At 39.0% G+C, this 17206-nt stretch overlaps 1 protein-coding gene across 4 annotated transcripts; it reads right to left on the bottom strand.

Moving 5' to 3' along the window:
- Window positions 1-5: 5 nt before the first annotated feature.
- PACRGL (parkin coregulated like) lies at window positions 6-12298 on the bottom strand. Of its 4 annotated transcripts, XM_014461058.2 has the most exons (10): window positions 12154-12298; window positions 10591-10636; window positions 9704-9770; window positions 9447-9607; window positions 7356-7423; window positions 6506-6596; window positions 5219-5353; window positions 4642-4749; window positions 2677-2757; window positions 6-62 (listed from the first exon to the last, which is right to left on the bottom strand). In XM_014461058.2, the coding sequence occupies exons 3-10, from the start codon at window positions 9753-9755 to the stop codon at window positions 6-8; spliced, it is 753 nt and encodes a 250-aa protein (XP_014316544.1). In that variant the 5' UTR covers window positions 9756-9770; window positions 10591-10636; window positions 12154-12298. The 4 variants fall into 4 exon arrangements, with proteins under 4 accessions (XP_014316544.1, XP_006095057.1, XP_006095058.1 ...); XM_006094995.3 differs by lacking the exon at window positions 10591-10636; XM_006094996.3 differs by lacking the exons at window positions 10591-10636; window positions 12154-12298 and adding an exon at window positions 11993-12114.
- Window positions 12299-17206: the final 4908 nt, after the last annotated feature.

Below are 17206 nucleotides of genomic sequence, written 5' to 3'. Positions count from 1 at the left end.
TGGAATTAACAACATATAGAGCAATATGTTGGAATTTTAGCTTTGATGATGATAAGGCTTCCCTGTCAACAGAAGAAAAAAAAGCCCCGTTAGTATCATGTAGGCTTCCCCTAATAGTATAATAGTATTACATTTCCAAAAGCATGTCTCAAAAAGTATCCAAAACTCAAATAAACGAAACGGGATAAGAATTGGATGATGAAATGAGAAGTGAAACCTTTTTCTGAGTTAAATAAACTGTAGGTTATCTTATTGTTTTTTAAAAATATGTAACCATAGTAGTTAGGAATCAGACCACCAGCATGAATTCAGTCACTTCCTGTCAAATCCGGAGTAGTGATATCTCTGTGCCTCAGATTCTAGATCTTTTGAGGGGGTAACAACCAAACCTTCCTCTGAGGGGTGTAGTACAGGTTAAATGAGTTTAATGTCTAAAAAGTACTCAAAAAATACCCGCATGAATATGTTCCCACATATTCAATAAAGATAGGTGTGTGTGTGTGTGTGTAGTATATACCTAAGACAAATGTGCATATCAACTAGAAAAAACACAAATCAAGCTCAGAATGAACCAAGCTCAATTCAAGGTGGGTTGTAAATGGATTAGTTATAAGAAAATGACACTGTGACTATCTGTAGCTGATATTTTTGTTTCCCCAGAAGTTGAGTCTTTCCATTATGTGATATTGGCAGGCCCTAAGAAGTGAGAAACTACCACACTGAGAAAATTCTTTTTTTAAAGACTCATCTCTAAATATTTAAATAAAGAGAAAGAAAAATAAACCTTTACATTTTAGAAGGGAAAGAAGAACATCCATTATTTTCATGAAGAACTAGGAAGTATCCAAAGCAAGTACAACAGTTATCAAGCCAAGGGAAACTCTCTGATATGTGATAATAGGCTATGTAATAATTGATGGAATTGTAAAAGGACATTGCAAATACATCAATTACTATTAAATTATGTAAGATATTATGACTTCAAAATCTTTGTTTATTCTGGATTAGCATGATTCAAAACAATGAGACTGAGTAGCAAAAGAGTTCCTCCCTTGCTAGCTATCTCTGAGACCCTGGATTGGTCAATTACACCCAGGTGCTCCCCCTCCAAATCTCACTGTGCTATTTCTAAACTTTATGCACAGACTCTCCCCTCCTCCGCAGGCACATCCTAACTTACTGGGCCTGCCCTTTCTATTTGCCCCTTCCCCACACCAGTCCACAGGATGTGTGAAAACCACCTGCGCAGTTTCAGACTGAAAAGCTGTGCCATCATTAGTAAGCATCTGTTTACAAGAAATTCATTTTCTTGCCCTAGCCGGCTTGGTTCAGTTGCAAGCAATATGAATTTCTTTTCTGCTGAGGACGGACACAGGGTTGGCTAGGGGATGGTTTTGTGCATCACCACAAGAGGTCTGAATGCTAATCCTCTGCCTGGGACCCACATACAACAAAGAAAGCCTTGGGAATTACTTCCTCCTCACAAACTTTATTCGAGGCATTCATCATGCAAAGAATATCTTCAATTTAAAAAGACACTGAAATTGGTCAAATTGAGAAGCATCTGTTTACAAGAAATTCATTTTCCATTCCAGTTCTCAGAGCAGCAAACACATTTGCAAGCAATATGAATTTCTTTTCTGCTGAGGACGGACACAGGGTTGGCTAGGGGATGGTTTTGTGCATCACCACAAGAGGTCTGAATGCTAATCCTCTGCCTGGGACCCACATACAACAAAGAAAGCCTTGGGAATTACTTCCTCCTCACAAACTTTATTCGAGGCATTCATCATGCAAAGAATATCTTCAATTTAAAAAGACACTGAAATTGGTCAAATTGAGTAATTTAGGCAAAGTTAAACTAAAACATCTGCCATTTTAAACTATATGATCATACAAATTTCTTTATAATTAATTCCTTTTGAATGTACCTAGAATGAAACTAAGTTGTGCCATGTTAAGATAATCACATGCAACTCTATTCATTAAGCTCTGATTAAATGTAAGCTCCAAATCAAGATGGGAACATTGCTTTATGGAAATATTTCCAAGATTAGATTATCTGAACATTTCTTTCAAAAGATGAAAACTCAACCTACTTATTTGATACCACACAGATAATGAAATCCCCTACATTTCCGCACCTTCTTGCCATTTAAAATAATTAACTGAGTCAACCCTGTGTGCTGTACACACACGTGCTCACGTTCCAGCAAGTGTGTGCTTGCAGACATAATATCAAAGCCATCTGGAAATCTCATTTCAATCTTTGATTATGGGAAAATTATAAATTTTTTAGACAGAAAAGATGGCAAATGAAAGGAAAAGTACTCTTTCTTCAATGAGCTTTCTACATTAATCCTTCTGTTTTATGAACTTTTAAATAGTCAAAGCAAAAACATCCCAAATAAAGAAAACAAGCGCTTCCCCACACGAGTGCCACTCAGTAAGCATAGCGGAACCACACGGCCTTGTGTTCATACAACCCAGGGCGGAATCCTAGTGCTCAGAACCTGTGACCCAGGAACACAGAGACTCAGGGCCCTCACATGGAGATAGTCCTATCAGCTCCACATGGTTACTTGCCAATGAAGAGGTAATACATTATACAGTCAAATATGCAATATGACTAAAGGTAAGAAACGATCAGGACTGAAGGAAGATTGTCCTACTCACACTTCCACCATGCTGCTCCAGCTTCTGCAATGCATTCGTGATCGGCTCTTTGAACTTCTTATCCCTTAGTCTCTTGAATAGCTTTAAAAATAAGATTGGGGGAATGAAATGATTTTAAAAAGCAGTAACATTCATCTTAAGCATAAGTAAAGCTTCACTAAAAAGTAGGCTAATTAGAAATAATGTCACTGAGTCTTTATTATATAAGTACAAACACCACTTGTTTTAGGCTTCTTTCAGGAAATATCATTGAAATAGATGCCACTCTATTTGCTGGGGCAATAAATAATTCATTTAATTATTTCAAATAATACCAATCCTACAAAATATGCTACAATGTGGTATCCAGAGTAAGTTTTCTATGAAATTGCATATTTTTCCGTTTGGTAATTTGCAAGAGCATTTGGAGAACTATGATGAAAAGCTAAGCCTCTAAACACGTGTGCTTCCAATAGTAAGAACGGGAAGAGACAACAAAGAGAGCATCTACATGACTCACTCTAACAGTGAGAGGGGAGTCAGACTAGAAACCACAAGAGCACGTGTCCCGAGGTGTGTCCAGAATGGGCCTCTGACTGCAGGTGGAACTGACTGCAGGGGAGAGTCCAGGTGAGAGAGGAGAGAATCACAGAGCAAAGAGGGAAATCACACAATGCAAACCTGTAACTGTGCTCCCCCCAATGCCTGCAGTACTCATGCAGAGCCTGAACCCTTTATTTCAACCTCCCCAGTAAATAAAACTTTCAATACATTTCAATTGACTACTGTATTGATTTTACTCAATTATTTTGAATAACATGTTGAGTTTTAACCTGTATTGATTTTACCTGCGTTCTAGGATCTCCCAGGTAGGTGGGTCCAAGGAAAAACAATGGAACTATAATCCACATGCATGCCTCAGCTCTGAACTAGAGAGATGCACACAGACATCCTAGCTGTGGGTTATCCCGGACAGGACTCGAATCTCTGTATCAGTGCATGCAGTAAAGGACTACCTGCCTAAGGAAAGGTTTGGCCTTGCCCTGGCTCCTGAATGGTAACCCCTAAGCCCTTGGAATGTCCTGCCAGGTAAGACGATGGCATAGACTATCACATCAGATAGTCTGGGCCTGCAATGTGATCTGCGTGGGGACCGTAGGCCACGAGGTGTCAGCTCAACTTAGGGAGAGACTGGAGACTAAGGTCAACCATGCAGGGAGTCCATCATGCCTGTGGACAGACCCCCGTGAGAACCCTGGACACCAAGGCTCAGGGGAGCGTCCCCAGCTGGCATACTCCATGCGCGCTGCCACTCGCCCTTGCTGAGACAGTCAGCACAGTGTGCGCGACTCCACTGAGAGGAAGCTCCACCGAGCCTAGCCCGGATCCTGCTCTTCTCGGCTCCTCCCTTTGTGGATGTCAATCTGTGTCCTCTCAGTAATAAACTAACAGCGAATAACGGACTTTCTGAGCAACATGAGTCCTGTCTGAAAACTGTTCAACCTAAGGGTGGTCTTGGGACTTCCTGAACTGCCGTGTCCCAGTGTGTAACTGTGATAATTAAACTACATGCAACAGGAAAACGTCTCATCCTGAATGCGAGACTCACCAAAATGCTGACAAAACAAAATAACAAATACAGCTTTGGCAACATATAATTACACAAGAGGGTGGATAAACTCTGCTTATACTAGTACTTCTTAGCTAATCAACACGGGCATGATCCCATTACATTGCTCATTAATTTGGGTGCACTGCAACCCTAAATTCTGCTCATGTGGGTGCTTTCCACTGAAAATGTTTAGAGTACACTCTCCTTAGTACAATGTTTTATGAACCACTACAATGACTTTGGTTAGGATGATGAGTTTTTGGTTTTCTTTTTTTGTTGAGGTTTTGAGTCATTTGACACCATTACATTATGAAGAGATACGGATAGTGCATGATACACACTCACAGCTGCTCTCTAATCTTTTCAGTACTCACACTGGTAAGCAGATGTTTCAGGTGGTCATTCAGAGAAGGACCAACGACGACACTTAACTGCACGAGAGCATTCAGTCCTCTTTCAAACACTTCATCATCCGAATGGGCCTGTGGAGCGTTAGTTGGTCAGGAGTATTGGGATAGGAAGGGAAAGAAGAGAAAAAGGAAGGAGATGTTAGGAGAAAGGAGAAGCCGGGGGAGAAAAAAGAGAGTGAATATTCAAATTAGATGATAATCAACCAAACCAAGAATTTTAAGAATAGCCTTTAATGCAGGATATGTAGAAGCAACACACAAATTTTCAGCTTGACTGAAACATTAACTAAGATATATCGCATCCTGCAGAAAGACTGCTTTGAGGTTCATTACTTTCTCTAATTACTCAAAATGTCCCATTTTATTTTTAGTACATTCTCTTAACAGTGTTTGCAAGTAAGTAATCATCTGGCCCTGAAGAACAGTGACCTAATTCTGCATACACATCAAAATCACAGGTAAAAAGCTAATGTGCATATAATTTGGAAGACATAAAATATCTTAAATGTACCAGAGAAAGTCCAAAGAATAAAGCACATACCAGAGCCGCCTTTAGCACAGGACTCAGTCTAGGAAGCAAAGGCACAGCTTTTTCAGGAGCATCTCGGACCAAGAGTAATTCTCTAAAACCCTCCTTTGAAACAAAGGTGTATGGATGTTTAGTCTCTCTCAGACCCTGCCAAAGACAAAACAAACAAAAAACCCACATGATTTATGCTAATAAGAAAAACTGAATCCTTACTCGTGTAAATGAAAATCAAGTTTATTATTGTTTTCCTAATCATGATATATAATTTCAGTAATTACATTTTTAATTAAACAGATAAATTGTGGAATAAAAGACATATATAAGACAGAAAGGATCCTATCTACAGGAAGGAAGAAGGAAGAAAGGAAGGGAGAGAAGGAGGGAGTAAAGAAGAGAGGAAGGGAGGGAGAGAGGGAGGGAGGGAGCGGGGAAAAGAAAAGTAATAAGAAAAATAGAAAAATAATGAAAAATAAGGAAAGAAAGGAGAGGCAAAAAATATATCGGTAATTTTAAAAAAGGAAAGAAAGGCAGGGAGAAAAGGGGGAGGGAGAGGAAAGATAAACAAAAAGAAATAAAGAGGAAAAGGAAGAGAAAAACTGACTAGGACTCTAAATGCATTTTGCACAAACTCCTCAACACCGCCTGAAAGCAGTGAGTTAGTCTACAATGTGTGTTTATAAATACCACTTTATGAATGCACCCGTTACCATGATTTTACAATTTGTTTTCCTGACACAGATGTTAAATAATATTAAGGAACCTATCTGAAGTTTTTTTTAAAAAAATCTATAAAAACATCTCCATGGTGTGTTACTTAGGATGTACAAGTAGGCAAAATCCTGGAGAATTCTACAAAATAACATTAAGTAGTTAATATGAGTTTCCTAAGAAATAGAGTGTTAAATAGGACTGGCTGTACAGAGAGACCAACTATTCATTGTTATCTTACGTAGCTATTTTTAAACCAGTGATGTTCTCTTAATTTGACTAGTTCAACAAAAATCTTCCTCCACGTTATGATTTTAAGTACTTTTATACTTTAAGTATGAATATTTCAACCACTTACCTACAAATCCCTGTGTAGACTAATCTCATGTTTATAAAGCTAATTAATTAGTTTCTAATAATCACACGCCAATTATATTTAGTTCCTAAGAGAGTGTAGTATTTTAATTCCTATTGTCTCGCTCTGATTTCAAAAGTAAAGAATGAGATTTACTGATGAGTTACAAAATAACATTTATTGCAACTGTAAGAGATTTTCCCCATAAACACTCAGGAGATGGAGTATTGATTTACCTCGGCTAAAGTAATAAGAAGAGGATCAAAGGAAAGATTTTCAGGAGGAGAGTCCCACTGTAATCTGTGTTTTACTGAACCATGGATCAACCTAAAATATAAAACCAGTGAATGTAACAAGAACAATATCTATATATATAAAAGCCTAATATGCAAATTGCCCCTCTACCGGGATTTTAACCAGGAGTTTGACCAGGACCAGGGAGCGGGGCCGGCCAACCACCTGCAGCCCCTCCCCGCCGCCAGTCCAGCCCGACCCCACCTGGGCATGAATTCATGCACTGGGCCTCTAGCAGTTATATAATAAGCAGTGATTATCTAACACAGTGGTTCTCATGCCGCTGGTTCTCTTCCTAATGCTGCAACCCTTTAATACAGTTCCTCATGTTGTGGTGACCCCCAATTTCATTGTTACAAATTGAACATAATTAAAGCATAGTGATTAATCACAAAAACAATATGTAATTATATATGTGTTTTCCGATGGTCTTAGGCGACCCCTGTGAAAGGGTTGTTCGACCCCCGAAGGGGTCGCGACCCACAGGTTGAGAACCGCTGATCTAACACATACATATTCTTTTTGGAATATAACTACATTAGCATTATTTTATAACATGTAGGAAACCATGACTTCAAACCTATTATATCTATGGGTAATGCTATTTTGGAATTAAAATTATTTTCTTCAACAATGTCCCAGGATACCAATCCAACAGCCCAAAAGTATAAGTCACCTTTATTTCAACCTCCCTTGTAAATAAAACTTTCAATAAATTTAAAGTGAATACCATATTGATCTTACTCAATTATTTTGAATAACATGGTGAGTTATAACTTGTATTGATTTTACCTGCAAGGAATACCACCTTTAGAGTAAACAGCTGCAAATGCAGAAGGGGCTCGTGACTGTTCACCAAACTGAAATACAATGTGACACACACACACAATAAATATTATGATCACCTCCACTTTGTGATATCTAATCAATTTTAATCCTGCTCAGGTCAGAGGCAAACGAACACCCTGACTTTCAAGCCACTTCCAACTTTCCAGTGCATCATTCTACTCAGCACAATTGAGAAAATTTATCAGTTCTTTCGGGACTGAACACACAAACAGTTTCTATATTTTCTTTCACAACTAACTTGTTTCAGAAGGCATGAAGATGCCTAAAACCATACATATAATAAATAAAACATAGACAAATATAAATATCATAAATATAATAAGATAACATCTTTCCATCCCCTCCCTACTGTAACTGTCTAAAGTGAGAAGCAAATGGAGAAGGTGTTAAGTGAGGGAAAGTATATTTGTTTTTAGCCCTCAGGACATTTCCTACTTGTCCTCCAGCTACTTATACCTGGTCTGGATGGTCAGAGAACTTGTCATTTCCCAAACGGGCTTTGTCTCCATAAAAATTAAAGGCTTCCATTGGACAGGGTCACGTGTTAGAGCTGGAGACTGAGACTCTCACAAACATAGGCCCATATATGTATGCTTAGATATATAACTTCACTACTTTCAGTTTTGCTATATTATTATCTTAAGAATAGATTAATTCTGGACCTACTCTCAAAGGCAATTTAAGAGATGATCAATCATAACAGTTAAAACAATCACAGCAAAATAGTTTCAATATAATTGATCAGAGACTTAAAGGCACCAAAAGTAAATAATTTACAATATGGTACTTTCATTATAATCAAAAGAAACAGTTATTTAAATTACAAAATAGAAACTTATTACAAATAAATAGCTAAAAACATTTTTAATCATATGCAGTACTTCAGAAATATATATGCTTAAGTTTAGAATTAGTCCTCTTCCCTCTAGTAAAACGTTTTGAGTAAAAATACATACATGAAATTTCATTAAAATAAAATGTCATAATAAAAGATTCATTTGCAAAGCTCAATCCATAATATGTTTTAAAAATTGTTTTCAAGTAAGAATCATATCAATTCATCAAGTTATAATTCCTGCTAAGAAAAATATGTTTTAAAAATTGTTTTCAAGTAAGAATCATATCAGATAAAGAAATTAACTGGAAAAGTGTTGCCTGCACTGGGAAAAAAATTAAGGCTGCAAATTCCCTCAATTAAATATGGGGAAAAGGAAGCAACAGCAAGAAGATATCAGAGCATTCTTCAGGGTTTCAATTTCCTGGCCACTGTGTAGGTTACAGAAAGAAGCAAAGGAACACAGATACTCAAACTACTTTTTGTTTTTCTTTTCTAAGTCAGTAATTTCCTGTGCCCTTGGATATTTCATTAGATCCTTGCTTAAGTATTTGCTATGTTTTGCCTGCTGTCAAAATCAGAGTATCAGCTATCCTCATAATCCCTTTCAAGGGCTGAAACCACTATCAGAATACCCTATGCAAGGTTGGGCCAAACACCTGGGGGTGTTGCACAGGTGTGTTCACTTTTGGATAATTCACTGATCTATACACAATTATGTACTTTTATGTGCCTAAATCTCATGTTTGTTAAATTGCTGTGAAAAGGCAAAAGGAGGCTAGTATTATAGTTAGGATTTCTGGTGGAGCAAATTTATAGACCACAGAAAAATGGCTAGAGACCTTTACGAAACTATGGAAGCATATAATTCATCCTGTGGCAATTAAGTTCACGTTTATTCATTGGTATTAGGAAGTCAAATAACCACAGCAAATAAAAAATAAAGCAATTTATTTTATATTCTAAAAACTCATCCACGAATGAGACAGAAGAGACCAAAACTGGTTAATAACAACTGTACACCTTCTCACCTCCACTCCCACATCCTCTCCATTCTTCACCATCATTATCATATGCCCTTCCTTCAGCACTACCTCAAAACTAACAAAAGAGACTTAAGACAGAATTCAAATGGTTCAATAGTGTGCTAAGTACATACTACTTAGAAAAACTGAGTCAGGAATCTCTTTTGTACTTACCGGGTTAATTGTTTTAGGGTTAAGTTTATCACTTGGTCGAGGATGGACTTTTATTGCAGCATCTGGAGAACTGGCTGACGATGAGGATGAGGATTTGCTTCGTTGAACTGTAGTCCTAGGCTTTCTCTGTGGACTCGATGATGTCCTTTGATCATCATTACCTAGAAAAAAAACCCAGAAAAAAAAGAAAGGTGAAAACTATAGAGGTGTCATTAATATAAAGTTCACCTCTTCCTTTAAAAAGCAATGCTGGGTACCTCTCACTCTGGTTCTCAACTGTGTGTCTCCATGGCACTCTGATTTCTGCATTGCTTCCCGTCACTCCTGTAGTTACAGGAAACTTGATGTCACAAATTTTTAAGGAGGGAAAGTCACTAACAATATAAAGACTAAACCAGAATAGAGTAGAAAATACAGTAAAAGACATACAGAAAACTTATGGTAAGAAGCAAAATACCTGGAAAGACTAATGAGAAAAATATTATATCAATTTCAATAATATCAGTAACAGCAAATTAAAAACAAGCTATAAAACATAATGTATAAAAGCAAACATTTTTTTCATTCAAATTATCAGAATACATTGTTAGATACTCAATCACAATCTTCTAGTTATATGTAGAAAACATGGACTAGGTTTTTGAAAGGAGTGGTTGGCACCTCCCCTACGGTCTCCATCTTCTCTGGTTTCTAAATTTCTAAAGTTCCAAAGTCAACACCTGAACATCAAGTCCTACTTTTCCAATGATGTAAGGAACTCTCCTACTCAAGGTACCACAAGCTCCTTAGACTGAAAATAACCAAACCAGAGGTTACCACACACATTTATAAATCCCTTGTTAATTCAAGGTACCACCAGTTTTCCGGTCCATCGGGCGGAAAAATTTAGATGGTTGCTGCTTCTTTTTCCTTTGCTTCCTACACTCAGCCCTACAGATGTGTTCAGCATGGTGTAACGAGGTAGAAAGAGCGCTGGGCTCAGATCTCGGTTTGCATCTCATCTCTACCGATTATGAGGTTTATGAATTCAGGCAGAGTATTTAACCTCCCTCAGCTTGGTTCCCTAACCTACTAAAAGGGAGAATCAAATCAAGCTGATCAAGGCTGTTGTTGAATAAATATGATCAGATATCAAGCTGCTCACCAGCACAGGGTGGTTCACCTCTCCCTCTTCCGTATTTCCTTCTTTTCTGTCAATGAAAGAGGTCTAGTTCATAGCCCATGATTTCCTGATTCACCAAATGATTTCTAAATTTAAATCTCTACAGAGGAATCCTCCACCACACACATCCAGATTCATATACCCAACTGCCTGCTAGTATATTTCTAGGCCGAACTTCAATCTCAAGTTCCTTCCTATTTCTACTTGATTACTCCTCCTCTCCCTTGCATGACTCTCCAATTATGCTTCATTCATCTTATGCTCAACCACCCTTTTGAGTGCTTTTTCATTAAGTAACATGAAGAGGGTGGTGTAAAGGTGTTAATACTGGAAGGAAGTGAAAAATATAAGAATTGCTTAGTTTTATAAATGGTACAAGATCTCCGTTCTTGCCCTGGCCGGTTTGGCTCAGTGGATAGAGCCTCGGCCTGCAGACTCAAGGATCCCGGGTTTGATTCCGGTCAAGGGCATGTACCTTGGTTTCGAGCACATACCCAGTGGGGGGGTGTGCGGGAGGCAGCTGATCGATGTTTCTCTATCCTTCTCCCTTCCTCTCTGTAAAAAATCAATAAAAAATATATTTTTTAAAAGATCTCCGTTCTTTTATAAAACAATATAAAGATTCTAAATAGATTCTAGAACCCACAAATCCACTTAACCAGAACACCCAAACTATGTCACAATACCAGAGAACAAAGAAGTAGGGCTCCACTGGAGGACCCTCACTGTTCCCTTAGGTTTCCTTAGCTCTGCAGGTAATTCACAGAGGCTGCAGGCACCTGTGTCCATGCAAGGAAAGCACACTTTCCCCCCACTGTTTAGCTCATACATCCTATCTCTTTCTCTACCTGCACTTTTTTCGACACCCCGCTCTGAGACCACTGCACGAAAACTGCTTGCTAAATTCTCAGGGAAGGACGCCACGTTATTTCCTATTCCCTAATGTTCATAAAGTTCCAAAAGTGTAATAGGCACCCCAACTAAAGAAGACGCCATGTTCCATCTCTGAGGTTCCTTAAATCCCACGGCGCAGCGACAGAGCCCAATATCCATCTTTCTCAACCCCCTTTTACCATAAGGTAAACCAAAGAGCCAGTATTAAGGGTCTTAAAATTCGCTTTCCAATGTCTTGGCCTCTCCTCCTCCAATACCACACATCTATTAGTACCTAAGACCAAATCGGGGCCAGGGCGTTGTCCAAGTTGGAAAATGAAGGGGTGTGTGTGTGTGGCGGGGGGAGGGGGGGGAAGCGGGCGAGGAAGAGGGGAGGGGTGGGGGGGGGGAGGGATGAAGATGGAGAAAAACAGATTTTTTTAAAGGAGGGTGAAGGGAAAGGCAGCATTCAATTAAGACGAACGAAGGCTATTATGGGCTCAAGTCCGACCCGGAAGAGTTAGGGCGCGCTCCAGGCTCTCGGCGTCACCAGGGTCCTTCGCAACGGGGCCCGGCGGCCCTAGCAACAGGCCAGCGAGGAAGCCGGTTAGGCCCAGAGAGCACGGACGGCGTCGCGGATCCCCGCACCCGGCTCCGGGGACTCGTTCCTACCGCGCGTCTCTCCCGCTGCGACCCGCACACCAGCCGCCGCCCCGGATGGGGCTTTGGACCGGCGCCCGCTCGGCCAACAGCCACGGTTTCCGCGGCCCGCTGCCCGAGCGTGCGGAGAACAGGGCTTCGAGGGGTGTCTCCGGATCCGGCGGCGCCGCGCAATGACGTCAGACGCACGTTACGCCCTCTCAGCCAGTAGCAGGGAGGCCGCAGACGCGCGGGCGGAAGAGGGTTGCCCTGGCAACTAGACGCCTGAAGTTAAAAGGGCGGTTCCTGAGCTGGAAGCGCTGTCTGCTGAGGGAAAAGGCGCCAGGTTGGGGGTGTTTGGGGAATCGGGAGCGGAGCAGGGCACAGGCTCCTGGATCCCTGAATTGCAGCCTCTCCCCAGTCTGTGAACTTACCTCTCAGCTTCTCTGGCAGCTTGAAACGTTCCGTGTTCTCCAGGTGTCTCGCCGCAGGTCCTCTGAGAGCGGAGGTCCATGAACTCCAGCGTCTTCAGAGAAGAGAGCCAACACTGTCTCCCTGCCCAGCTGTGGGATTTCGTTTCGTCATATCTCACTAATGAATATGCTATTGCATCAACTACACAATGCATCCATAGTTTAATGATGAAAAGCGCGTGGTTTTGTACTACAGATAATTTTAATAAAATTGATGCTGCATTTCCCTTGCGATTCCACCAAAAACAACTTGGGGTGTCATAGCAAAGAGCCCAAGCCCTTTCTGATCTGTCCACTGCATTTCTTTCTAGACTCTAGAGTCCTCTTCCGTGGCCAACTTTAATTTTTTGCTCAGGTAACAGTTAACTATATAACTGGCGTTTTCTGAACACCCCGAGTAGCTCCATCCTTGCTACCTGGATTTCTACCTGAGCAGCACCTTCACTAAAATGCTTCTCGCACAATGTAGTGAGGACTCAAGAAATGCTCTTTAATAAACGAAAGGATTCTGTATGTTCTCTAATGTTCTGCGAACCTTGCAACAAATCTATCTTGCAACAAATCTATTTTGCAACCAATATATATTGGTTTCAGAGAGGAAGGGAGAGGGAGAGAGAAACATCAATGATGAGAGAGAATCATTGATTGGCTGCCTCCTGCACGCACCCCACTGATGGAGCCCGCAACCAAGGCATGTGCCCTGACAGGAATGGAACCGTGACCTCCTGGTTCATAGGTTGACACTAAACCACTGAGCCACTCCTGCTGGGCTATCGTAACTTTTAAAATTCATTATAATGTATTACCTATCTTCCCCACCAGACAAAAATTGTTTCCTTCACTTTTCTATCCCCAATGTTTAACACAATGCATGCTTAACTTAATAATTTTTAAAAAAAAACAAAAGAATAGAAGATCCTATTTTTAGCTACTTTCACCTTATTATCCTCTTGTCCAGCTTCTTCAAGATTTATTATATCTACTTTCTCTTCCTCACCCCTAGCATCACCCAAGTCAGCCTTAGCAGCACCTAGCTTATCTTCATTTTAAAAGTAAAGAAACGGGTCCTTGACATTGTGACTTTGTCTGGATAGCATGTGATACTGTTGGATACTTTATTGGATATACTAGTCTGAGAAGCCTGTGAGACATCCAGTTGACACTGGTCAAAATGAAGGTCACAGTTCCTCTGTTAATGGCCAACGTCAGGACTAAAGTGTAGCATCTCTGTGTTATATTGGCCCTCAATTAATGCATTGTCCCTGTTGTTCCCTAATACTTTAATAAATAGCCCCTTCGTAAATAAAATTGTTCTATTTTTATATCACTACATATATAAAATTATGAACTAGATAAATAAATGTAATGAAATTTGAAAAATCAGAATGTTTTTCTTATTGTTTTGATGCTTATTTCAGTTGTGAAAATTTCTTAATTATATGCAATTAGTCATCAAGCATTTTAAAGTAAATATCAGAGGTATTAATTACTTTAAAAAGAAAATCTGTTCCTTTTTTGTACAAATTACAGACTGACTGATCATTCCCAATTATCAGGAAATGAGATGTAAGACATCTCTTTTTTTTTTCTATGTAATTTTCAGTACACCCTGTCAGGAAATGCTAGACATATAATCACTGAGTGTCCAAATGGAAAAAATAAATTCTAATTTTGATTATTTTCCACATGGAAAAAATTAAGCAGTGATGGTGATTACTTTGGTAAAAGTAAATGAGATCAACATGAATGAGCATAGAGAGCCGTATTGTCCAATAGAAATAAAATGTGAGTCACATTGGAAAATTTTAATTTCCTAGTAGGCGCATTTTTAAAAGTAAAAAGAAACAAGTAAAATGCAGTTTAATAATCTATTTTTATTTAACTCAATAGGTCTAAAATACCATCAATGTGCAATAATTACAGAAATATCAATGTGATTTTTACTTTCTTGTTATTATGCTAAGTCCTCAAAATTTCACGTGTGTATTACACAGCACAGCTCAATTCAGCCTAGCCACATTTCATGTCCTCTACAGCCACGTGTGGCTCACTGGAGTGTGGGAAGAGAGAGATATGTCCTCAGATCGTTGTACAAACATACAACCAACTGAACCAATGCCTTGTGTTAAATAGTTACAGAGTACACACTATATGTTGAACATGTCACTAGGTGTTGGGAGATCAATGCAAAACATAAAGGGAAACTAATTAAGTTAATTGGCTATAATCTCTGACTATGGGTTTAGTGCAAGTAGTAGCTTCTTTTATGATTCATAGTTGAATTTGGCTTCTTTCACAAATATCCTTCTAGTCTGTGAAGAAACTCAAGCTTCTCCTTGGAAATGTGTTGGGCAGGGAGTGGTGGTGAAGCTTGGGGGGTGAGAAATCTGGTCCTCTGTTGTCACCTGCCTCTGCTGCCAGCTGCTGAGATGTGCTTTGCCCTTTCTTCTCCTCATCCATGTGTCCTCTCTCCATGTAGCTTGTTCATGCATGTCCCTCATCCCAGAGTCCTCATTTGTGGCAAATTTTAAGCTCCTCTTATACTCTCAGGAAGTATTCCATTCTTCCCATCTGAAGTGAGAGAAGCTCACCTGTTGGGTTACACACGGTGGAGATAATGGGAACCTATAAGACTGTCTTTGAATCTTTTGCCTAGACACTCCATGTGGGCATTTCTTCTGATCCTGCACCCTGCTAGGTTCAGGGACCCTTATTAGTTCTGGGACATTGCCTTGGGATCAGGGTGCAGGGTGGGGAGGGCAGGGCACACAATCTCTTTGAATTCAGATCTGGCCCAGGACTCTGAAAGATGGTATATTCTTTCAATTCTTCCAAGTAAGGACTAATCCTTGAACTTGACTTTTGAAACTTCAAGGCCAAGAATTTGCTATCATTGTCAATACTTTATGATGACAACATTACATATGCTCTGAGTCGATAAGCATAGCATAGTGAGGCTGAAAGAAGTGCAGGAAATATTAATTTTTCAGAAATAGTTGTATATTTAGTTTATAAGTTATTTTGGGATTTTTATAGGAATTTTTAAAGTCTAAGGTGTCAACATAAATACTATTTAAAGAGTTTTTTTATTCCACCTAGTACACGTATAGCCTTTTAAGTTGAGGGTTAAAGTTAGACAACAAAGGAATGGGTTTCTCATATGTCTGTTAGAAAGGAGAACATTAACCACAATTAAAACAGTTCATTAAGCCCTAGACAATTAATCCTTGTTCTGCTGATCTTGGGTCAATGAGTCCTCTTTCACAAAGTCATTTACTACACGGCTAACATAAACGGAAAGCCTTGACTTTGTCTCTCTGTACATCTGGCAGCTGTCCATGGTGACAATGTCAGGTTATAATGAAAAACCTAATCACATAATTTCATTCTCTATAAATAACAGCAACAGTAAGAGTACTAGGTATATGCCCAGCTGGAGTGGCTCAGTGGTCAGAGCACATGCCTGGGTTGTGGGTTTGATTCCCAATGCGGAGCGTGCAGGAGGCAGCCGATCAAAGATTCTCTCTCATCATTGATGTTTCTATCTCTCTCTCCTTCTCCCTTCCTCTCCGAAACCAATAAAATAAATAAATAAATAAAGCAAAGGGAATATATATTTCAATTTAGATAGACATTGAAAAATTATCTTTTTTAAAAGTTGTTGTAATAGTGAATATGAGAGATAGTTTCTTTACCAACACTTGGTGTTATATTTGGTAATTATTGCTCATCCATAGGTAAAAGTTGCATTTCATTTTAAGAACTTGGTTCTTAAATAATAAAGTTGACTTTTCGTTTTCATAGTTTGTTAAGGGTATTCTTTTTTTTCTTGCCAAGATTTTTTTCTTAAGAGTAAATCTTGTTTTGTTTCTAATTTATACCTAAATTCTACTTTTAGGAGATTGTGGCCAGTTCTAAAAATTAAGATATATCTTTGCAGATATCAACAGATCATAATATTAAACAGGAAACAAAAGACCTAGTTTTAAAATAATGTTTTATTTCTTCTGCCTATGTATTTCTTATGTGGCATTCAATTTTCATTATTGTTTTTTCAGTATATTTTTAAAGTATATCAATCTAGAAGCTACAAATTCACTTATCCACTGAATGTTATTGTTTTCATACAGCCATAGAGCCTCATAAAGTTTTGGCAGAAAATTCTTTTATAAGGAGTGTATTTTAAACAAAATTCTAGTACTTTTTCATGGGAAGACTATTTTCTTAGTGATAGAATATAGGGAAAGAACAAGCCAATCCCAGGTTCAGCCCATTTTGCAGAGGGTGTTGGACTTTGGGACTAGTTACTTTATCTCTCTGGGGTTTGTTTTCTTTCAACTGTGGGACGGCCCATCTTCTTTGAGGAGATTTAGAGGAAAATAACCCAAATTTACATAGCAACAGGTGCTTTGTTATTTAAAAAGGTGAGCATTAACACAATGATTCATTATTTTATTTTAAAGACTTTACCTACTTTTTCAGGTTTTTTTCTCTATTAGAATGAATTTAGGAGATGTCCAGGTTGCCTTTTGAAAGGGATAGATGGAGAATCTTGGCTGGGTTGTTGGTCCAGTTTTAGCTAAAATAAAACCTCTTAATAAAAAATTTAAAAA

The sequence above is a fragment of the Myotis lucifugus genome, unplaced genomic scaffold (assembly GCF_000147115.1).
Source record: "Myotis lucifugus unplaced genomic scaffold, Myoluc2.0 scaffold_147, whole genome shotgun sequence".
NCBI classification, from domain to species: Eukaryota; Metazoa; Chordata; class Mammalia; order Chiroptera; family Vespertilionidae; genus Myotis; species Myotis lucifugus.
Note: the sequence above shows the minus strand (reverse complement) of the source record. Positions and strands in the feature narration are given on the sequence as shown.